Source organism: Mus caroli, unplaced genomic scaffold, assembly GCF_978045245.1.
Source record: "Mus caroli unplaced genomic scaffold, Mus_caroli_1 scaffold_9, whole genome shotgun sequence".
Lineage (NCBI taxonomy): Eukaryota > Metazoa > Chordata > Mammalia > Rodentia > Muridae > Mus > Mus caroli.
The window spans coordinates 26,132,155-26,156,698 of record NW_028227264.1 but is presented as its reverse complement, the minus strand read 5'-3'; the positions used below and the strand labels follow the sequence as shown (position 1 = coordinate 26,156,698).

The 24,544-nt window shown below is 37.5% G+C and overlaps 1 protein-coding gene across 8 annotated transcripts in view; it reads right to left on the bottom strand.

Annotated features, from left to right (window-relative positions):
* Positions 1 to 2,175: 2,175 nt before the first annotated feature.
* The window catches only part of Ptprk (protein tyrosine phosphatase receptor type K), a 514,942-nt gene continuing 492,573 nt past the window's right edge, over positions 2,176 to 24,544 (bottom strand). For all 8 annotated transcript variants that reach the window (XM_085842716.1, XM_085842715.1, XM_085842708.1 and 5 more), the window contains 10 exons: positions 24,060 to 24,176; positions 19,170 to 19,324; positions 14,068 to 14,203; positions 13,691 to 13,840; positions 12,685 to 12,858; positions 10,667 to 10,798; positions 10,378 to 10,503; positions 7,590 to 7,753; positions 6,733 to 6,868; positions 2,176 to 3,733 (listed from right to left, as the gene is read on the bottom strand). In XM_085842716.1, coding sequence (XP_085698842.1) covers positions 3,680 to 3,733; positions 6,733 to 6,868; positions 7,590 to 7,753; positions 10,378 to 10,503; positions 10,667 to 10,798; positions 12,685 to 12,858; positions 13,691 to 13,840; positions 14,068 to 14,203; positions 19,170 to 19,324; positions 24,060 to 24,176 — 1,344 coding nt within the window. In that variant the 3' untranslated portion in view covers positions 2,176 to 3,679. The remainder of the gene's footprint in view (positions 3,734 to 6,732; positions 6,869 to 7,589; positions 7,754 to 10,377; positions 10,504 to 10,666; positions 10,799 to 12,684; positions 12,859 to 13,690; positions 13,841 to 14,067; positions 14,204 to 19,169; positions 19,325 to 24,059; positions 24,177 to 24,544) is intronic.

Below are 24,544 nucleotides of genomic sequence, written 5' to 3'. Positions count from 1 at the left end.
AATTTCAAAACTTGTGTCTGGAACCTGGGAGGGTCTCAACAGACAAATGTTTAATGAGCAACATTGGTGAGAAGCCAGTGTAGCCTGTCTATGTCCAGGCAAGGGTCTTCTTGTTTCCCTCTCAATACTGGAGATCAATTGGGTACACTGCCTTTATCTGAAGTCCTTTTGTTTGTCCACAGACTAAGTACAAGAAAAGGGTTGCATAGGTAGCTCTGGCTAGAACACTAATACATTTTCAAAGTACTTGGTTAAAATGTGTACATTCCCAATTGCTTATGTGCTTCTAACAGTACTGAGCAGCTTAACTGTGTCTGTGTACCACCAGTTTCCAACCTCTTTCTAGTAAGGACATACAGGAAAAAGGCTGTCAGATTCAACCTTATGACTTGATATTTTAAGAGAAACTGCTAGAGGGATATAGTAAAGATTACCTAGGAGATGCATGTTGCATGACAACATGGCTGATTAAAGTAACTTAATGAAAAAAGAGGTTTATTTTGGTTCCTAAGGTTTTACTAAGGTGTGGTGGGGCTGAATATCATGGTAGGACATGTACCATGGAGCAAAGTTGCTTACCTCATGGCTGCCAGAGAGCACAAGCAAAGTGACAGTCGGAGGACAGGGACAAGATAAGCCCTTCCTGGGGCATGCTCTCAGTCATGCATGTCTTCCACTGAAGAACTATTAGTCTCTCTGTCTCTGTCAACATAATATATCTTCCTCAATTTCTCCCCACCTTAGTTTTGGAGACAGTTTTTCAGAGAACCTAGAGCTTACCAATTCAGATAGTAAAACTGACCAGTGAGCTTCAAGGATCCAACCAGGTCTTCATGCTTGCATGGCAGGTACTTTAATGGCTGTGTCATCTTCTTAGATCCCCAACTCTTAGTTTCTACCAGCTCTCAATGATGTTACCAGATTATGAATCTATTACTAGGTTAATGGATTAATGAGGTTAAGACCTTCATGGTGACTCATTTCCTCAAAGCCCATCAGTATGACACCAAGTCTATCACACACACACACACACACACACACACACACACACACACACACACACTTTGGAGACATTTCCAATTCAAAATATTCCAGGGCTTATATTCCAGGGCTTATATTCCAGAGCTCTACAAGGTACCTCTCTAGAAGGACATGCTTGGGAAGGACATGACCACACATGGGTCCACCAAGGGAGGTTTTCAAAACTATACAGTCTGAGTTAAGCCTCTCATATTGTCTTCTGATAAACTGGTTATTGTAATACTCAAACAAAGCAAACATGGTATGTTTTATTTATTGATGTAGAAAAGGAGTATTCCATTTGTTATTTTATTGAATGTTAGAGCCTATAAGGTTTACTGAACTTTGTGAATAGCTGAATTTGCTGCAAGTTTGATGCAGCTCTATGAGGAGAAACAAATTCTTGTGAAGAAAATCAGAATCACATGCAGTGGTAATACAGCTATCATTGCCAGGTAAACAAACCCTTCATGAGTTTGTGAATTTTTAAAGTTTTAGTCAGGTGTCTCTGCTACATTTGTTTATATATATACCAAAACTTGGATTAGGAGGCAGAGCACAGGCAGTAGTGTTTGGGCTATGTGGGGCTTTCATGAACTTGTCAAGGTGTTTCTTCTTAGCTACCCTGACTTAGGATATTCTCTCTTTCACATGTTCCTGCTTGCCTTTCCACTTTCCATCCAAGAGAAGAAATAGCATTGCGCTAGGAGAGAACTCTCTCTGTTTCCCAGCCATCTGGAGATGAACTGCTGTACCACCCTGACCTGCTCATCAGAGTCCTTGCCACAGTCCTAGAGCAAGGAGGCCAAGGGACTGAGGACTGAAACCTTCATGGTGAAAGCTAAAATAAATTCTTGCTCTGTTAAAGCATTTTTTCTTAGATATTTGGCAGAATGCAACTAATACAAATTATGACAAGAAAATAATGATAATGATTAATAATAGACACTAAACCCTTAGCTATTTCTTCCTTCACTGACCTGGACTATGTTATACAGTTTAGGGAACAAAAATATAACATATTACAGCCTGGATGTCAATCATGCTTTCAGTAGGATTTTTGTGACATTCTCATATTGAGTCATAGAGAGGTTATTTGTTAGGGAATAAAGGCATGAAAATTTAGAAGAGAAAATGATGTTCAATCAATAAATGTTACAATTATAAAAACTTTATTTCACTCTTACTTTCATTAAATCTTTATAAGCACCATGTCATAGACAGGCAATGTAGGAAGAGGACACCATAATGCTTCAGTTAATAACAAACTGCAAGCTGATGAGGATGTGACGCTACAGCTATGTGGGGCACATGAATGAGACCACACATCTATTTGCACTGTCTATTGTAGAAACCCAAAGCTTGTGCTTGGAAACATCAAAAAGAACACTGCGCTACGGTGGCAGTTTATACTCTGCTAAAACTTGATCCTGCAAGCAGCAATGTTGTCATCTGGTAATCCTGAACAGTGTCAGGCCATAGACAGAGACTAACTCTTTTAATGTTTAAACAATGCTTAAAGGTAATATTCAACATTGGGCAAGCTACCTGCAATGTCTTCTGCTGTGCAGATTTCTCATATGCAACCATCAAGCCATCATTTACCTAATGAAACTGGGGGAAAACTACATTTTCAGTGAAATGTTTTAATTTGGTCCTCTATTCAAAGACAATTGCCAAGATGTTTTACATAAATTTAATTCACAGGCATGTACACAAGGAAACCACTACAGAAAACATTGCTTCCTGGTTTATGAATAAAAAGTTTATCCTTTACTTACACTAAACATACAAAAAATAATCTACAAAAAATTGTTTACCATTGATTTTTAGCTAACTCTCCTAAAACAACAACAACAACAAAAATGATTTTGTGGCGGTAGTATTTTATCCATCAAAAAAGTAATGTAAGTAACCAATAAATATAATGTGCTTCTTCCATATAGACATATGTACACTTCAGTCTTTGGCTTATGTTATTTTCTAAAAGGAACTTTAAATGATCCAGCCATCATTGCACATTAAAAGAAAATAAGCCATATATATATATATGTATATATATACACATATATATGTATATATATACACACATATATATGTATATACATACACATATGTGTATATATGCACACATATATGTATATATATGTGTATATACATATATATATATGTATATACACACACACACATTTATATAGAATCTGGTACACTTGGAACATATAAAATGAAATTTGCCATGACTTTGCACAGCTTGTTTCCTTCCCCATTCTTAAGGTCCCACAGCTTTTATTTTAAAAAGAGAGGGAAATGCCACTTACAAAGTGCATGCAATGTGTGGTAGCTGCTCTACAGAAAGCAGGAGAGAAAAGGCTGTGTGGTCACTGGACAGACGCAGACCACTTCTCATCCGAATCTGCCTCTGATTAAAGATAAAATTAGGTGGCACGAAATGTGGATGCTCTCATACAGTCACAGACACTGATCAAGTCCTTTTTATTAAGATACACAACTTTATAAGAAAAATACGTTTGCCTCTCCAATGTAAAAGCCTCCCACCCCCTTACATTAAAATCTCTTGGTGCAGTAACAGGTACAACAGCTGCTGGCTCAACAGACGAATGGATTTCTGCTTCGATGCTCTGCAAATAGTCTCAGCGAACTATGAGGACTCCAGGTACTCTAACGCCACATCATAGCAAAAACGATACTGCTCCTGTATCATGTCAGAACAGAAGGGATGAAAGGAGTTAGCAAAAGGCTAATGGTGAGTAATAGCATCTGTGTGAGTTCTTGACACCCAATTTAGATTATTTAAAAGTCGAAAATTACTTATTTTGCATATAACAGGAACATCTGGCTATATATATTTTATACTCAAGTCTAATGATCCCTTTTAAGAAAAAGGAGCAGCAGTAAAAAGATGTTTTATCTTTGCCCTAAATTTCCTATCATTTAATATAGTGCCAAGGATTTCTATAGGATGAAAATAGTTAAGAATGTTTCCCAGCTTACAAAAAGGTAAAGAACCAGGCTGTGGTGGACCACACTTTAATCCCAGCAACCAGACAAGGTGGGTCTCTGAGTTCAAGGCCAGCATGGTCTACAGAGTGAGTTCTAGAACAGCCAGAGCTACACAGAGAAGCCCTGTCTTGGCATGGGGGAGGGGAAGAGTACACGGCTGACATAGTAATCATCTCAGAATAATAAAAAATCGGAGTTCTCAGGAGGATTTTCTGTTTTACATGTTGTATGCTACACATCCTGAGTCTTTTTATATCACGCAAAAATCTACCATATGGATTATCTGGATTACCTGTTAGATTATTTCAATATCTTTCTGTTTTGTATTGCTGCTGGGGTGTACCTGTGCTTTCCTCCATATTCCAAATGATCTCTTTAGATAAAAGTGAGGGAGAAAGAGAGAGAGAAAGAGAGAGACAGAGAGACAGATAGGTAGAGAGAGACCGAGAAGCACCCCCTGTATGCTACCTTTTACAATGGTATCAGAATACCATTTCAACCAATTTAAAAGGAATATTTAAGAATTAAAAAGAAATAACCCTTCAAGCTTACTTATGCCTAAATAGATTTCTGACACCTCTTCTTAATTAAGACAACTTGATTGATAATGTTGTTGATCCAGTTGATAATGCAACATTTGAGTTAAAATAACACTTCTTTTGAGTGTAGTCACTTAAAATCCATTATCAAGAAGTTTAAAAAGATCAGAGACTGTTATAAATGATGACTTATATAATTAATTGGACAGTTCCCAGCCCAGTCCAAGCAGGTAAAATCTAGGCAGGCTGAACTAGTGCAGAACATAAAGTAAATATTAAAATATCCAGAATCTCTGACAACAGGCACAGGCAACACAAGTTTCTAAGAGGTGATTATTGCTTTTCACTCTGACTACCAACGTAAATATGCTCTACATTAGCTTCCTGGGAGAAGTCCCACCAAAGGTCAAAAAAAAAAAAAAAAATGCCTGCAGCCAGTCAGTGCCTCTCTATTTTGTTTAAATCTACATTTCCATACCAAACTCAGCCCAAACCATAGTAAACTTTATTAATCATTGATGTTGATTAAGCAGTGCATTCTGTCAACTCTGTCAAGATTTGTGGGACATAAAAAGGAAAACAGTAACTCATGGGAAGGTTCTAGAACAAATTTTCAACTGTAAACTTAGAAGTCAAAGAAAAGGTGGTATATCAAAGGCAAATTTGGAGACAGATGTTACTTCTGAAGGCATGTGACTTGAAATGTTTCAGGCAGAGTATATTTCACAGGTTATACATCTTGAAACCAGAGAGTCATAACTATCTACTGTCCATTCTGTATGTAAAAATTCTAAAATCAATACTCTCTGTCCCTCTCAACTGCCTGCATCCCAGAGAAGGTGACATTATCTGGTCCCAGTTGAGGTCTCCTAAGAGCACTCGAGAAAGGGAGAAGTTAGCTGCCACTAGCCAGAGTGAAACAGCATAAACCGAAGTCTTTAGATGTTTGTCTCAGGAAACAATGCACTTCCTGTGTGAACAACCCCAAGCAGGAAGTGGTGAAAACACACCAAGAGCTTACTGAATTTCTCTCTCTCTCTCTCTCTCTCTCTCTCTCTCTCTCTCTCTCTCTCTCTCTCTCTCTCTCTCTCTCTCTCTCCCTCTACCCCTCTCCCTCTTTCCCTCTCCCTCCCCTCTCTCTTTCCCTCCCTCCCCCTCCTTCTCTTTCCCTCTCCCTCTTTCCCCCCTTCCTCCTCTCTCCCTCCCACACCCCCACACCTCCGCTGCTCCCATCATCTTAATAAAGTAGGGCAAGTAACAATGATGCCCTGGCTTTTCTCCCTTTCTTTTCTATGATTGCTGCAGCTGCTCTTCCTTCCCCAGTCTCTTTGTACTTATGTGTAACCCCCAAGTCAAGCATGTTACAGAGGCAGTAACTTTCTTACTTGGTACACAGCTCCATTCAGATGAAGCCTTGCTCACGTATCCCGTTGGTCCTTATTTTAGAGGCTTTGTGAGCATAGGAGAACTTATGTTACATTATATGCACTGTACTGTAAGGCTGATAAAAGCTTTTCAGCTGACAGCAAAGACAGACTGACAATTTACATTCGGATTAGATGGGGAAGGAATATGGATAATAGCTGCTATAAACTTCATTTGCTCTTTCAAAAACACTGGGCGTCAGGTCTGTTCATATAGGTCAGTGGTAGAATGCCTGGCCTAGCATGCTTGAGATCCTGGCTTCCATACCTAGCAACACCCACACATGCACACACATACACCAAAATAAGTCAATTAAAACAAAGTAAGTGAACAAACAGAAAATAGGTGTCTAAGATTCTGAGGTGACCTATGAGTATATCTGCGACTTAACTCAATATGCTTCAACAAGCAAAAAACAGACTACACATTAGTGAAATTTATTTTCCTAGAACTATTTACTGCACAGCACAAATTCACTGATAATAAGGAGGACAAATTTCACTTCTCAAATTGAATGAGAACATTTTCTTCACCCAACAGGTTATGTGATGAGGAATGCATTTATACAGGCAAAGCCAGACTAGCTACACCCTACCTATTAGTCACAACGTCCCAGCAAGATTCATGTGCACATCTGACTAATTTCCTCTACGTATGTGAAGCCCCACCAGTAAGTAGGTATATGACTAAGTAGTCACTGAGACCCTCGAAAGATTCTGTGGCTCACCGGGGCTTCCACCATGTTTGGCTTGCTGTTCCTCAGGGTCTTTACTGCATGGAAAACATCCACCACATTTTGCCGCTTCACCATCTCCACAACAATGCCTATGGCACAGAACATGCCACTGCGTCCACCGCCATTCCTGAAAGCAACGATATGCTTAGTACCTTTAGGGGAATCACGTGTCACACCATCACACTCTCCTGGGAAAGGACACTTATCTTTAAAAATTCTCCCATTTCTTTGGATTCTCCTCTACATTTGTGTGTGAAGGGAAGAGGGGAGGATACTAGAGGATAAAGTTCTCTCGGGAGCTTCTGAGCAGGAATATGTGACAGGCATAATTTGTTGTAATGTAGAGATGTTGAGATCCTAACCATTTGCCTGAAACAGAAGTTGTCCAGACAGGAACTTGAAAGAGTTAAAGCATAAAACAACTGCATAATTTTTATTGTGTGGATGTGTTTTCCTCCATGTTGTCTGTATACCCAGCACATGCACTGCCCACAGAGGTCAGATGAGAGCATCAGCTCTCCTGGAACTAGAGTCAAGAGAGGGTTGTGAGTCACCAGTTAGGTCCTGGGTATCAAACTCAGATCCTCTAGGAAAGTAGGCACTGCTCTTAACTACTGAGTCATCTCTTATTTGATTTAATAGTCAGAAAACAAAACTAAAATTAGTAGTAAAATATTCATTCCTGAGACTAGAGTTCTATTTTGAAATACGAGCTATGGCAGGTCTGTCTGCCAGGATTTGAGGAACATCTTTTAAACACACACAAAGCAAAGGCTAGCCAGGAAATGAGTTCTGAGGCTCCCTGCATTGCAAGGCCATGATGCCCTGCCCTGCCTTGCCCTACTCACAAGCAGTGGATGATTGTCCGGCCTTCCCCTTCTTCACATTCCTCTTGCCATTTTTCCACCTGGAGTATCAATTTCAAAAACGAGCGTTTGGAGCCAGGCACTTCTCGATGAGAAGCCCAGCCTAGGTACTGGAACTGTTGTACCATCAGATAGCCCTCCTGTGGCTGTAGAGAAAAACAGCATTTTATGAACATCAGGATGAGAACCTTTAACGAATGGTAAAAGACATGCACTGTTTATAATACAGAGGGAACTTGTACTGGACTGAGTCTAGTAATTCTGGTGCCTTTTCAGAAACATTCCAAGGTATGAGAGCAAGAACCCACAACTTGTTCTTTTTATTTGCCTGAGATGGCTTATACTGATTGCCAACTTGATGGGCTCTAAAGTCACCTTGAAGACAAATATCTTGGCATGCTTGTGAAGTAGGTTGGTCCACCCTACCTTCCATCTATTCTTACTGTGAGCATCATGATTTTGCTGAAGTTCGAAAGTGATCTTGTCATTCTTAGACCTCATGACTTCTTAATGCTTTTAGTCTACCAGGATGTAAAACTCCTTTCATGATCTGGTTCATTTCCACCATCACACCGGTTTTCTCCCTAACATGCCATTGAGGTTGGAGACACTGATCTCCCTTAAGCTCATTTACCTCTTTTCTATTTGCCTTGAGGACTTTGAAGAGGATGTCCCATTTGTTTGGAGAACTTCTTTCTATAGGGTTCTTTTAACTATCAAGTAGAATAGCTAATTTGACCACAGTTTGCCTGTAGACTTTCCTGTGATGCCACATAACTTCAGTGTTCTTGGAAAGCTCTCTGTCTCTAGCTATCTCACACTCAAATAATACCTACGAATTCTTCAAATTTTTTGCTTAAATACCCTTATTTTACAGAAATCTTTTCGGGTCACTTATGTCTGAACATCCAGTTAAACAATTTATAGTCTGTGCTTCTCCTCTAACGCATGTACATCATGTCAGTAAACAGACACTGGTAAAGTTACTCATGCATTGCTAGCCTTCTTTGATAAGGTATACATTCTTTAGACATAAGGAACCTCCTCCTTTTGACTTAAACTGTGTGTTGCAAGAACTTTGCATGATACTTTCAAAATAGCACTGCTTCTGGCAGACATAGTACCCTGAAGAGAAAATACAGAGGAGACCATACATCAGATTGAGTGAGTGATCACAAGGTATTGGATCTTAAGTCTCCCATGGAAAGGCTATGCACCTCATCTTCTCTAATACTGCACTGATATACTAAACTCACAATGCAGTGAATGATACTAAATAATGAAATAGAGAGTGAAAACTGGATTAATAAACACCAGAACACAATATATACAGGGCCGTAACCAAAGCAATATATATATTCTGGAAAAAAAATGAAGCAGTGCAGATTTCAAATATGAATATATTCCATAGAAAAAGCTCAACTCACAGACAAGCTTTGCTTCTAGAGTTGAGCAGCTACAGTTGCTTAGTTATAATATTACTAGAAGAATATTAAGACAGATGTGCAAACATAATGAGATTCCATTTAAATTACAATCTAAACTATGCGTGAATATTATGACTGAATTCATTCTTTTTTTCCTCCACTGAAATGAACGATGGAATTGGTTATGAGTTTAATCCTATTCTTACTTATGTTCATATAGCCTAATTAGCAAGATATACAGATAGTTTTTTCAATATAAGAAATATGACAGTTCTAACCACATACTTAAAATCATAGACATAAAGAGTACCAATATCATTAAAAACATGGAAATTGTCTCTTTTAGAAGTGCTGTTTTGAGAAGGTTATTTTCTTTTAGTTCTGGTTACTATCTAGTTACATAAGTTAAATAGTTTTAGTAGATTTATTTTTTTTTGGCAGTTGGTTTTTAAAAAAGACTTTCAGAGAGTCTATTGTACAATGAGTGTAACTTGTCAAAAAATTGCTGTGGGACAGATAGAATTGCCACTCTACTGCTGACAAAAAGCAAAAGTCAGCGACATTGATTCCTCCTTCAGAAGTGGACAGAGTCAGATGCTGTAGTGTTTAGTGAGATGGAAGGCAGAATATGTCGATGGGGTGCTGGGGGCAGGAGAGTTGTGGCTGGCTTCTCCCATTGCACACGGGTCCTGAAACAGTGACTGGGAAGTGTCCTATGATGCTGGCATGGTGTATCCTGTGCCCTGCTGCTGTCATCCTGATTATTCTTACTTTTCATTAGTATGTTTTTCTGGACTAGATGTTAATACTACAAGGTGAGCCTTCATCCTTGTCCTAAGCCCACATGTGCTGTGGGACCAGGCCCAGACTATCAGAGATAACTGAGAATCTGCCTGAGTCTAGATTTCCAAATGGGACATGTGATTGCAATCATTGAGAGGAAAACCTAGCTTTCAGCATTTCAACTTTCCTGTGTCTGGAACACATACTGTCCTGGAACTAAGACATAAGGTGATCAGTGGCTCTGGTATGGGTTGTGTGGTGCTCATTAATTCTTCCTTTCCCGTTGTTTGGATATAATTACATCCCTACTTCCTCTGCATCAGCTTAGTTAAAATGACCCCAAAAAAGACTTACTCATACTAGTAAAAGAGAGAGAGAGAGAGAGAGAGAGAGAGAGAGAGAGAGGGAGAGAGAGAGGGAGAGAGAGAGAGAGAGGTAGAGGTAGAGAGAGAGAGAGAGGTAGAGAGAGGTAGAGAGAGAGGGAGGGAGGGAGAGAGAGAGAGAGAGAGAGAGAGAGAGAGAGAGAGAGAGAGAGAGAGAGAGAGGAGAGAGAGACTTACTCTCGTTAGGTTGCATATTCTAAAAATTCGATTGATCACATCACAGTCCATTGAACAAGACATACATTCCACTTGGATAGGACCATATCGCAGCATTCCTTCTTCTGGCCAGTACTGTGGGCAGCCCTAGGTGTGTTTGGAAAGGAAAGATAAGAGAGTTTTTCTTTCTTTTTTTTTTTTTTTAAACTCTGGGAAGGGAATTAGAGTCCTTATAAAGTAGGAAATGATATCTTATTATTATTCTGCTAGGTTGTATCCAAAAGCACAATATCAATGTATGTCTACCAACCTGAGACAAGTCCACTTCATTTAACATCACGATGGAGGTACATCCGTAATCATATACTAATCTCCAGAAGTCTTTCACAGTGTTTGGCAGTGGGTATTGTGTGACGATGAAAGCTGCTGGCTGCCTATAGCTCTGTGGAAAAATGGGACACTTGAGAAATACAAGAACATAAAATGCATAGTCAGGAAGGGGAAAGGGATGTAGACATGATCATATTTTCATTGTTCTTATTTATAAAAGTCTCAAAAAAAATGAATAAAATTCACAGTCAGTTGTACAAACAGATTCAGTGTACTCCATTGTAGGACCAAGTAGTGGTAGCAACATTACATAGGTCTGGAACCGGAGTATTACCTAAGCCATAGGACATACTGGTTCCAGAATGTAATGGAACTAGTAAATGACAGAGTTTAATGTTGTCAAAGTGTTTGAATCCCTCCCAGTTTTATTTCACGGACAAATGTTAACATAGGACACACACAGAGGGAGAGATGGATGGACTTCCTGAGGTGAAGACCGTCCATGACAGTTTCAATTTCCCAAAGGTAATGAGTTTCTGAAAGGCTGGAAGAAAAATCAGCAAAATATCTCTGCTTTATCCATATGTATTTCATTTCTACAAGTGTGTGTGTAAATAAAGTTACAACATTCATTTCTTCTTCAATAAAAGAAAAACCACAGGTACCTCAAAATTGTACAGTTCTTATGCTGTGAGAACATCAACATGTTCTCAGTGTGGTATCTACTTTCTGTAGTTGTTAAAGCAGTGTTTATCTGGCCTGGGCAATCTGTCAGTCATGACCTATACTAAAATATAAATATATCAAATTAAAGCTATACTGGCAAGTTTCAGGGTTCATCAAGGTTGGGATTAGTTTCAGTGAGAGCCTGCTTTCAGATTATTAGGTTCTGTAGCACAAAAGAAAGAAAGAAAGAAAAAAAAAACACGTAAGCGTAGTCTTTGCAGGAGACCATAGGATGCTGCACATTGTTACTAAGCTACACATTTATTGACATTAATTTTCCAAAACCCAACAAGTACTTGGGTATGGTGGTACATGCCTAGTATCCTAAGCACTGGAGAGGTAGAGACACTACACAGAATGTTACAAGTCTTTTGGAATACATGAGACCCTGTCTTTAAAAAAAAAAAAAAAAAAAAAAAAAAAAAAAAAAAAAACAGAAAAGGGGTAGCAACTTAGAAAACCTCATAATAGTCAGGAGAAAAAAAAAAGACTCCTCTCCTATATTTTCCTTGCTAGAGTTTCATAGTTGAAAATGAAACAGGAATGAAAATAATAAATTGCCTTAAAGGATTCTGATTCCTAATAGCTTTCTAGCTTCTTCCCGAGATAACCAATGCAAGATGGTTGATGAGAGAATTGTAAACCCGTCCCTGTTGTTCTGTTTATGGACAACTGTCACATGGGATGCACGCAGGAGAACCTGTAAGTATTAGCAAAGTGGCAAGTCAAAATAATTCTTTCTTGATGGTAGGTTTGCTAATATGATATTGCTCATGTCTTCCTTAGTTATTTCTAAATAGTCTCAGCTAATAATAAAACTAGTTAGTTTTAAATTACTGGAACAACGAGCATCCCAGGTAACTATTTCCAAATTAAAAAATCCACAATTGGGTTAGGATGTGGCATTCTGTGATTTTAAAATGTGTTCTTACTGTTAAAAAAAATAAGGTGCCAATTTCTTTTAAATCAATTTAGATAAAATTAAATTAAATCTTAAAACAATTAAGATGAGATATATAACGTGATTTTTTTTCTATATGGATACTATAACTATCAATCTCAAATCTACAATAAACCTATATATGCTATAGTTGTTAAGAATCTCTGGAGATACAGCCTAAAATCCTTTCCCATTTGTATTTCATTGACAATTTTCAGTTATCCTTTCTAGTCTGTTTTATAATTCCAAATTAAAAAAAAAAGTAGCCAGTGTCCAGTTGAGTTCTGTAGATTTTAAGGGCATTTTTCACTAACAAAGAGTCAGTCTCTTACATCCATAAGAGCAGCATTGATGTAGTTACTGCTCTCCCCATCAATTGTAATTAAAAAAGGCAGACATCTGTCAGGTGGGAGCATATCCATGAAACGGTTCTTGTCATGGTTCCTTGGCAGGCAGGCTATGCTGCAGTCTTCAGCTTGTAGTCGAGGGGTGACCGAATTCAGAGTCTAAAGAGGAAAGGGAACATAGGTTAGAAGATAGTGACCCATTTAATCGCATAACACAAATCCACCAAGTGTTTGGGAAGCCAAGTGGAAGGTGAGGGATTTGGCAATTGAAGGCCAAGGCAGTTGCCTCTGTGACAGGCTGATAGACTCTTTAGTTAAGCTAATGAAGCTTGTGAAGTTAGGCAGTTGGCAGACACCTTTTATTCACGTGTCTCTCCTCAAAAGGAAGGAATAGCAAAACAACACAGCTACACATTAAACTCACTGCACAGTCAAAGAAAATTCATGGTGATCCACAATGGTAATGATGACCTTCAAAGGGGAAGCTACCATTTACAATCACATTTTGTCATGTTAGAACACTACACCAAGAATCTAAATAGCAGTTTCCTGGAGCTACTTGTGAACTCATTTTCTTCCATACTGAGGGAAGTATAAAGGCAGTGAGCACAACAATGTTTAATACAAATTCCTGATATTATTATTATTTGATGCTTATACATGGAACATGCCAATGAAGGTCAAAATATTGAGACTCTATTTGAGAAATAAAGAAATTATAAACACTCAAATCATAACCAGACTTGAATACTATAGTATCTTTTTCTTATATTCTTTTCAGAATATGAACTCATTTTGCCCATCAGGATATAACAGATATCAATGCATTAATAAAAAATGAATCCATAATGTATGTAATAAAAAACACAAATGTTATAGTTTCAGAAGAATCAAAGGTTACACATTTAACTTGAAAGATCTTTTCTAAGAGTTATTAGTGCCCAGAACAAATTGGAAAGGCTTCCATAGAAACCTTAGAAACAGTCTGCACCTGAAATTCATCTTTGAGATGAGAGGAGTTAGTCTGAGAGTCTATTCGAATCATATCAAAATATGCAGCTTTAAATTCACACACAGGGATGGCAGTTTCTCCACATAAGCAGGCTTCTAAAATGGCATCATGAATAAAAATGTACTGTTCCTATCAAAAGGAAAGAGAGACAATTTCATATTAGTTTAATAAAGTTTAGAGAAGACAGAGAATATACTGAAATGGAACTATTAAATTAAGATACCAAAGTTTTTCTATATGATTTAATGGTTAAGGTTGATTATATATTAAAAATATGTCCCATTTGGTATATGGTAGACACAACAGTAAAACCAAACCAAAACAAGAAAAACTTGATTAAGGGCAAATCAGTTTACCTCTGTCTGTACCATATTAATGCGTCGAGATCGTAAGGCTTTCACACAGTTGTAGATGTCAACCACACCCTCTCTTTCAGCCATGTCCAGCATTATGTCAATAACAATGTAACAGCCTGTGCGCCCAGCACCAGCACTGAGAAATTGAAAGAAGCATGAGAACACATCTGTCTTTGCAAGGTTGAGGTTCTATTGTATATTGACCCACACATCATCAAAATGACTTAATGAAATGCAAACATATAATTCTATATGCCACAGGAAAACATACTAATGAACAAACAACTTCACACACAGTGTCTGATTTCACATGTACTTATATTGGAACAAGCATTGCAAATCATTTCTACATTGAACATAATGTCTGCATATTGTTCAAGTTTCACACCTCTATCACATAGACTTTGCTTCTTGTGAATTTAAATGTTATAATTTTATAATATTTTATAATTTCACACTCATGGGATTCAAACAGTGGTGGGATCAAGCTAGCTACAAAATCTAACTCCATATTGAATTTCCTTCACATGCCTGTCTTTAGCTGTCCAACAGCAGGAGGAGCCTTCCCAGCTCAGTAAGGCTCATGCAGCCACCAATGTCATTGATCCCAAAGTCTTTCAATGGGCCATATGGTGAGCCATAGTTCACAGGAAAAGCCAAAGCAGAAGGTTGGTTAAGAGAATCATGCTACCAGAAAAGAAGAGCCCCCTCTGCTCTTCTGAAAGAAAAAAAAAAAAAGAGAGAGAGAGAGAGAATATTTGCTCTCTATCAGAGTGCACTGTGAAGTACAGAGGATGTATGACCATTCACGTCATAGCGATACGCCTTTAAAAATTATATTACAGCCTTCCGTTTTCCATCTGTGCCCGGAGCTGATCCTGTGTCACAGAGTTCCATACCCAAATACCATCAGGAAAGAGCTAGTCTCCCAGGAGTGCAGACACACCTGTGAGCATAGGTAAGGCCAACACTTCTGCTCAAATTCCTGGCCCAAGAGGGACCCACTCAGAGCCATCAGGACAACAAAACCAAGGAACAGCTGGGGACAGGATCTTTCTGGTTTCGTTTGCACCCTAGAGCTGACCCTGTACCCAAACTCCTAATGGAGTGAACTGATCTAGGAGTACTGACACACAGCCTTACAGGAGGAACAAGCCACACTCAGAGACAGTAAGACCAGCTAACACCAAAGATAACCAGATGGCAAGAGGCAAGGGCAAGGACATAAGCAACAGAAACCAAGGCAGACAACATATAAAGGCAGACCTATCAGAATTACACCAAACTTCTCACCAGAGACTGAAAATTAGAAGGTGCTGGGTAGATATTATACAGACCCTAAGGGAACACAAATGCCAGCCCAGATTACTATACCCAGAAAAACAGCTCAGCATAGATGGAGAAGTCAAACTATTACACTATTTCCACAAACTATTACACTATTTTGTGTAAAAACAAATTTACACAATATCTTTCCACAAATCCAGCCCTACAAAGAATAGATGGAAAATTACAACCCAAGAAGGAAAACTACATCCTAGAAAAAGCAAGAAAGTAATCTTTCAACAAACCTAAAAGAAGATAGTGACACAAACATAAAAATAGCATCAAAAATAACAGGAGGCAACAGTCACTATTCCTTAATATCTCTTAACTTCAATGGACTCAATTCCTCAAAAAAAAAAAAAAAAGGCTAACAGACTGAATATGTAAATAGGACCCAACATGTGCTGCATACAGGAAGTGCACCTCAGTGTCAAAGACAGACACTACCTCAGAGTAAAGGACTGGAAAACAATTTTCCAAGCAAACAGTCTGAAACAAGCTGGAGGAGACCTTCTAATATCAGATAAAATCGACTTTTAACGAAAAGTTATCAAAAAGAATAAGAAGGATACTTCATACTCAAAGGAAAACTCTACCAAGAAGTGCACTCAATTCTGAACATCTATGCTCCAAATGCAAGGGCACCCACATTCATAAAGAAACTCTACTAAAGCTCAAAGCACATATTGTACCTCACACAATAATGGTGGCAGACTTCAACACCTCACTCTCAGCAATGGGCAGACCATGGAAATACAAACTAAAGAGAGACACAGCGAAACTAACAGAAGTTATGGATCAAATGAATTTAAAATATATCTATAGAGCATTTCATCTGAAAACAGAAGAATATACCTTCTTCACAGAACCTCATGGTATGATCTCCAAAACTGATCATATAATCAGTCACAAAACAAGCCTCAACAGATACAAGAAGTTGAAATAATCCTATGCATTCTCTCAGATCAACATGGACTAAGACTGGTGTTCAATAACAACAAAACAACAGAAAGTCTACATACACATGGAAGCTGAACAATGTCCTACTCAACGATAACTTGGTCAAGGAAGAAATAAAGATATTAAAGACTTTTTAGAATGTAATGAAAATAAAGGCACAACATACCCAAACTTATGGAGCACAATGAAAGACAAGCAAAACTCATAGCTCTGACTGCCTCCAAAAAGAAACTGGAGAGAGCATACACTAGCAGCTTAACAGCACACCTGATAGCTCTAGAACAAAAAGAAGCAAATACACCCAAGAGGAGTAGAAGGCAGGAAATAATGGAATTCAGGGCTGAAATCAACCAAGTAGAAACAAAAAGAACTGTACAAAGAATCAACAGAACCAGGGGCTGGTTCTTTGAGAAAATCAACAAGATAGACAAACCCTTAGCCACACTAAAAGAGACAGTATCCAAATTAACAAAATCAGAAACGAAAAGGGAGGTATAACAACCGAAACTGAGGAAATTAAAAAAAAATCATCAGATTCTACTACAAAAACCTATATTCAACAAAACTGGAAAAATCTGAATGAAATGGTCAATTTTCTAAACCTAAGTTAAATCAGGATCAGAGAAACCACCTAAATAGTCCCATAAACCCTAAAAAAATAGAATCCCTCATTAAAAGTCTCCCAACCAAAAAAAGCCTAGGACTAGATGGGTTTAGTGCAGAATTCTATCAGACTTTCCAAGAAGACCTAATATCAATACTCCTCAAATTATTCCACAAAATAGAAACAATGAACACTACACAATTCATTCTATGAAGCCAAATTTATTCTGCATATTCTCCCTTGGAGATGGAATAGTTTCGGTCTAATCAGGAACTTGTCACGATTTCCTTTCATAGAGGATTTCACAAGAGATTATTTTTCTACTTCTATCGAATTTAATGTTCCAAATATATTTTAAAAACTGGTTGAGTGCATATTACTTTTAGCTTCAGAAGATATCATGTATATTTAAGAGGTATTTAACTATATAAATTATTTTGATGACTTAAAAACGCCAATACTGAGTTGTAAATTTTAAAATAAATTTTATTAGTTTAATAAAAATTAAAAAATACATTTTAATAGATACTTACATATAGGATATGGGAAGATGATATAAAGAAAAAAATTGTATTCTACATACTTACTTCAGTGTTTTCACTTGCATGAATGTTAGGGCTGTATGTATATATGTTTACCATTCATGTGTGTGGTGCTTTAGGATATCAGAAGTGGGCACTGGACTCCTGAGACTGGAGTTGCAGACAGTTGTAAGCTGCCATGTGGGCTCTGAACATTGAACTGGAGTCCTCTGCAGGAGCAGCCAGTGCTCTTAACTACTGAGCCACCTCTTTAGCCTGATAGCCACTCTTTTGTTCCATTTATATAGCAGAATTATAACATGCTTTGAATATTTTAGCCTTTGTAAGTCTCTACAGCTTCACAGGCAATGAGGTAGGCACCACAATTGTGGGGTGGTGTCAGGCAGGGGAGAGTGGTGCGGGATCCACTGTCTAGCCAGTTTCTTTTCCAGTCATGCAGAGATGACCATGTAGGTAGGAATAAGGAACTTCTCTTTCTGGGGACAGAATTCCTGAGCATACATCAAGCAAGCAATTCTTGAGAAAACATAAACGCCTGAGGAATCAAAAAGTCTCTGCATTAAACATGTAGTTACCTCATTTTTAAATGATTAATTGGGCTAATGGCATTGTTTCCTTGCTGTTCAAGGACAGTCACCTGTCTTACACTTGCTTCTCTCTTAGAATGTTAGCCAAAGACATGTTCTGTATCGCTATTTCTTTCCCTTATACTTTCTTCTCAATCATTGTTCCCAGTGTCTGTGACAGGTAAGTAATTGAGGAGAGTACAGCAGATCTCTGGAGGACTGAAATGACTTTTTTTTTTCCCCCTTTAAGATGTGTCCAGTGTTTGACCATTATGGGATGTTTCTCTTCCATTTGTTTCATTGTATCATTATTATTATTATTATTATTAAAGGGCATTGAAATTCTGAATGGGTTGGGTTTTACAAAAAGAAAGAAAGATGCTGAAGTTCTATGTATGCAGCAGCTTGAAAGGAGCACGATCTGAGACTGGTGTGCATCCTTCCCAGCAGCTTTTTAGAAGCTGTACTTGTTTTTCTGACCCTATTTCAAAATGATCCTTGTCTCTCACTTTTAGTGTCTCAGGTTGCTTTTTTTATATATATAAGTTTTTAATCAGAAGAAATCTGGATTAATTATTCAGGTTTTGGCATATATTTGCAGACTCATATCAATGTGGTTTTAAGGTCCTCTAATGGATAATGTTTTAAAAAAGAAAAAGTTATGCACCTGTTTTATATCTCCAATTCTTGCAATTTAGGCCATTTAGTAATGGCATATGTCTCAAGTTTAGCTTTAAAAGCTGGGATTCCAGTGGAGACTAAGTGAATTGGCAAACAAACAAACAAACAAACAAACAAAAAGAGAGAATTAAAAAAAAAACAAACAACTTACCAATCTATACAGTATGGAATTTTCAAAAATGATAAAGCCTCCCAACACATATGTTGCCGCTGAAAGGCATTTCCTATGCTTGTATTTGCAGGTAATATACACTAGGTTGAATGTATGGACTATTTTTAGCTTATATGCTACCCACAGCCAACTTTTATTTCTGTTCTACATCATCTGTAGTACAGGCTAGTACAAACCTCGGGAGCAACATTTAGCTTTTGCACCTTTAAGTCCTGTTTGGATGCTTGCTTAAAGTTGGGAACGTTGCTCACCTGCAGTGTACGACAATGGGCCCAGCACTGGGAGGGTTAGATAGCTTGACTCTCCGGATAAATGACAGGAGCCCTGTTGCGTGGTATGGAACGCCATGGTCAGGCCAGCCAGTGAAGTGGAACTGTTTGACTTCACGGATTTCGTTATAGCCCCTCTGTATAAAGATAAAAAGGAGTGTTTTAGAAGCGATCCATAGAAAATCACGAAGTACACAATGGATACTAGATTTGAGTGGCTATGAAAAAATTAATATTTACTGATTTTATTTTAAGGATACTAGTCTAACAGTCTACTGCAAACTTAACCTTTATTGTCAGGGAACTGGCATGAAAGAAAGTTAGTTTTGTTTGGTGCTCTGGGTAATTTGTATTTGTCTTTGATAGCTTGCTTCTTACTAGGAGTGATATCACATGAAATTATTGGGGGCTTGGGGGAGGGATAAGAAAGAAAGGGGAAAGCTTCCCTGAGCTGGTATACTGAGTTCTCAAGGAGAGATTTCCAAACCCTGCTTATCCATGTTGAAAATGGTTTTGAAGCCTAGCATGTAGGGATTTTCCAGCACAGTGCAACACTAGATTGGTTTGTGAAAATATACAGGCAGCTAAACTGGTCTCTGGATAAATCATGTTTCTCAGCTTTGTGAAGTAATTTGGCTCATAAAGTATTATCTAGAGTAACAGCACAATGAAGGAAGTGACCCGTCCACTGCCATTCTCTCTTCTATCAGGTTAATCTAAGAGAAGCGTGTAAAGGTGCCGACAAGCCCTCTCTTGTTTCATAAGCAAACCCTTAGAGCTGAGGAAGCATTGGCACTGTAAATATAACACAGAAAAATTTATGCTGAAGGATCTGTATTTGTACCAACAAGCAAAAAAAATTTATATCAATCTAACTTTACTATGAGCTCCTGGTGGAGATATTAATCTTACTTGGTCAATCAGAAAAAGCAAAAACAGGAACTAAATAAATCAATTTAAGAACGGCAGTTAATCTTCAGAGTCTGTCTTACAGAAACCAGTGTTATCAAAATCTCAGAAGCTAGTGACTGTGTGTTGTAATTCCTTTCAATATTAATTCCTAGCACAGTATTTAGCATTCCCATCTCAAAAGTCATCCTGAAATCACAAAAATGGGAAAAATCACATTTTTGATATATTTCACATCCTCTATACCAACTACTTTGGCAGGGTGGTTTCATGGGTGGTGCTGGCACTCTCTCTACTCATGTGACATGTGCAAGGCTGCCTTGTAAAAGCTGATTTTCCCATCTGGTAGTAAACATCCTCCCAGGAGTCTTTGATTTAAAAAGTTTCTTCTGTAGCTTAGGAAGGAGTTCAGTAGTAGAACACTAATGTGGACAAGGCCATGCGCTCAATCCCAAGGAGTAATTAATTAATAAATAAAATTCAGACTAATAACCAGGTATGTGCCTTTCTTCCAAAAGCACTGCCTTTAGTTTAGATAACAAGAAAAACAGTCGAAAGACTCCAGTGGCATTCTGTTTAGAATTAGGCTTAGCTAGTGCGACATTAATCTCATGTAACCCATTCACAGAGACATAAGTGTTTGGTCATTTATATCGTATTGTATGGCATTTGATGTATTTTACTGTTTTTTTTTCTATTTAGAAACATGTCCTGCTAAATCCAGACAAAGACAGTGTCCAGTGTTCTGTCATTATGGAAGCCCTTTTCATATATTTTCTATAGACTGTTAAAAAAGAAAATGTGAATTTTGTGTTGATTTAGTAATTTAAGTAAATATTAGTTTTTAAAAAAAAACTTGGTAGAAAAGCTTCTGTTAAAATAATTTTGGTTTTAAAAGCAGCTATAGAACTGCGGGTGAAGAAACAGTTCAGCAGTTAAGAGCTCTGGCTTTATAGGTGGAAGGAGAGAACCCCCAGCAACTTGTCCTCTGACCTTCACACTCATACCATGCCATGCTTTCTCCAAACACACAAAATAAATACAATGGAAATGCACGCAGAGACCCATAGCCAGACATTATACAAGGAGTGAGAGACTTTGGAACCCTCAACCCTAAATGGTATGTTTCTATCAAATCCCTCTTCTCTGGCTCAGGCTACTGACTGAGAAAGAGGCAAAAAGAGTATAGGAAGAGATAAAGGATACCAAGGAAGCAAGGATCTCTAAGCCAACAGGATCAAAGAAAACTCATATGAATTCGAAAAAGCTGAGGCAGCACACCCAGGCCTGCACCAGTCTACACTGGGTCCTTTGTATATACCTTACATTTTCTATTTCAGTGATTTTATAAAATTCCCAATTACTGGAATGAAAAAAAAAAAAGAGCTCTGGCTTTACTTCTAGAGAACCTGGGTGTGGTTTCCAACACCCACATGTCAACCCTGACCATCTGTAACTCCAGTACCAGGGCATCCATGGCTTTTTATGGCCTCCATAGGCACACTAAGCATGCCTATGGTACACAGGGATACATGAAAGCAAAACATTCATGTACATAAATAAAATAAAAAGAAAAATATAACATTTGTTATACAACATTTCTTTTACTAATTTGCTAAGATTTGCAAAAATATTGAATGCTAGTGCAAATGTCTATCACCTTACTTTACTAATAACTGTGCCAACAGCCTGTATACTAGTTTATTATAATAAATATTCTCCTTTCCACTCCAAGCACTCCATCATTATTGGGAGGTCATTTTTCCATTCAGGAAGTCTCCTTAATTTTGCTAAAGCGTCATACAAATGTCTTTAAGTATAATACATCAAATTCATGAAACAATTAATGAAATCACATAACTTCACTCCTATGCTCCATGTCTTCCCTTAATTTAAATGTCTTCATGCTCTTAGAAAAATATAATAGTATTTTCTTACTTCATGACTAGATTCAGTATTTCTTAAAACCTTTCATATTTTTGAATGAAATTGATCACTCACCTCTCAACTCTTCCCACAGTTACTATCTCTGTCTGGAAGTCCCCCTTTAATCTCCCGTCTCTGCTATAGGCTGTGGTATTTTTATTGGATCATCAGCTACCTGAGGATTTTGTAAACATTCTTCTCTGCCACCTTCAGATTGGTTTAATAAAGTAACTTTTCTAACAGCAAATGTAATTCTAGTTACAAACTTTCCATGCTTTCTAATATAATATTCTTTAAACAATGTTTGGAAATTTGTCAGTGTGTTTCCCTTAGTTATTTAGATATTTTATTGATCTTTTCAAGCAACCAGACTTTAATGGTATTTTTTTCTGGTTGGTGTTCCACCTTAATATATAACTTGCCTTTTTTTTAAAAATTATTATTTTCAAATACATTTTGTAGACTTTAATGGTCTTCTCTGGCTAAAAGAATGGCCACATCCATTCTTTAAAAGAAATTCTCAGCTACAAAATTCTCTGGGTTTCTAATGTTTGACTATTTCTCTGCCACATCATATTTCCAGTTATCTAAAATTTTTCACCAATATAAATTAGATATTACCTGTAAATACATTCTTAAGGATAGACTCATAATAGATAAATGTACCAAATACCTAAGCTTTTTTTTTTTAATCCCATGGTTAAACTTCTATACTGATTTGTAGAGGCTTAAAGTATTTTAACTCTGATCATTAACAAATTCCATATTTAAATGATCATACACAATCAATGAGGACTCTATGTAATACTTCTTGCTCATTTGAAAATACAAAACATTATATCCATATTCATTGACCATTCTCAGTAGACAGTTTATAGTTGCCTGTCTTCACAGATTCTAGTGATTTTCATTTATATTAACATTAAAAATTGATGTTACAGAAATGCATAGATTTGTGTGTGCTTTTGTTTACACGTTTTTGTGTTCTACTATCCATTAATCACTTCTGTAGTATCCACGGTTCTGGACCTATGCCCATATCTTAAGAGTGTATACCCTCTTTTGTTTCTTTAGCTCATCTCCTTAAACTCAGTGGGTCACAACATGACCAAAAATTATATGAGTATAGGAAAAGAAGAGAGTTCAGAGAGGTGGGAGTAATTAGAATACATTTTAGCAATGAGAATATCAAGAGAAAATCAATTAATGAAATCAAATCAAAGCAACAAAATGGTGTATTCTGAACTTCAAAGCCTCCAGTAGCTTAAGTCAAAGGAAAATCACTGGGCTGGCCATCAGGCTTCAGTGTCTGGTTCTGTGATTCATTTATCCTGCATCTTTCCTTTCCCCTGAATTACCTATCTCTGAAGTCTGAGCCATGAATCTCAGAAGAGAAACTGTAAGCCTTAGGGCTCCAGCATGACTCAGCTCTTTCAGGAGCACCTTCCTCTTACATACCGTTACACCTCACTTCCAAGTGCTGGAATTAAAGGTGTGGTCCATATGCCATTTAAAATATGTTCTTCCCTTTAGCCCTTTAGTTTTGTGAAACATTTCCCCTTGCATTTCAGTAATATCTTCTATTCTAGTTTCTGAAGGGTATTCTATCACCATGCTCTGCCGCTATATAATCTGTTTATATAGATTATATATAATAATATCAATATCCTTGCAGGTGAAGACTCCTCCAACAAGGGCAGGGATTTTAGTATATGTCCCAAACTTTAACTCTTAAATAAGAATTTATAGATTGCTAGGTTTAGTGACCCACACCTTTAATTCCAGCATTTGGGAGGCAGAGGCAGGTGGATCTCTGTGAGCTTGAGGCCAGCTAGAATTACAGAGTGAGTTCAAGGATAGCCAGAATTACACTACACTTTGAGACCCTGTCTCAAAACAAACAAAAAAAAAAGAAATGAATTCTTAAATTAATAAATAGATAGGTACATAGATTTCATAGTAATCAAAGCAAAACCTTGCAGTGATTTTTCTGAAAGCTTCAGTATTCATACTTTCAATAGAAGTCTGAATGCTTACCCTTTCCAAGGTGAATGTCCTAACGACGTATTCAGCAAGTGGTTCCATTTCTACACAGGTGACTTTGAAGTCACCATAAAGCTCAGTATCATCAGGCCAATATTTATAGCATTTCACCTAGTGATGAGAAGAATGCATAGCTACAGATGAATTTGAACACATACATGGTAGTCAAGACAACTTCATTCCAATGAAAAATTTAGTCCTTAATTCAAACACAGCTGAGAAAATGTTACACAAGAAACAGACTGTGCACTTTCAAAAAAAATGTTAAGTCTAATAGTTCAGTTACATTTCAGTATAAAATTCAAGTTTATCTTAGTTTCCTCCAGAAGTTCCCTCATAAGTGATCCAATCTCAAGTAGCCTCCCCTACACATATGCATATACAAGCAATAGCAGATGGACTCTGTGGGTTGTATAAATGTGCAACAATCATAAATAAAGAGGAGATGATGAATTTGGTGGCTGGGTTCAAGGAAAGAA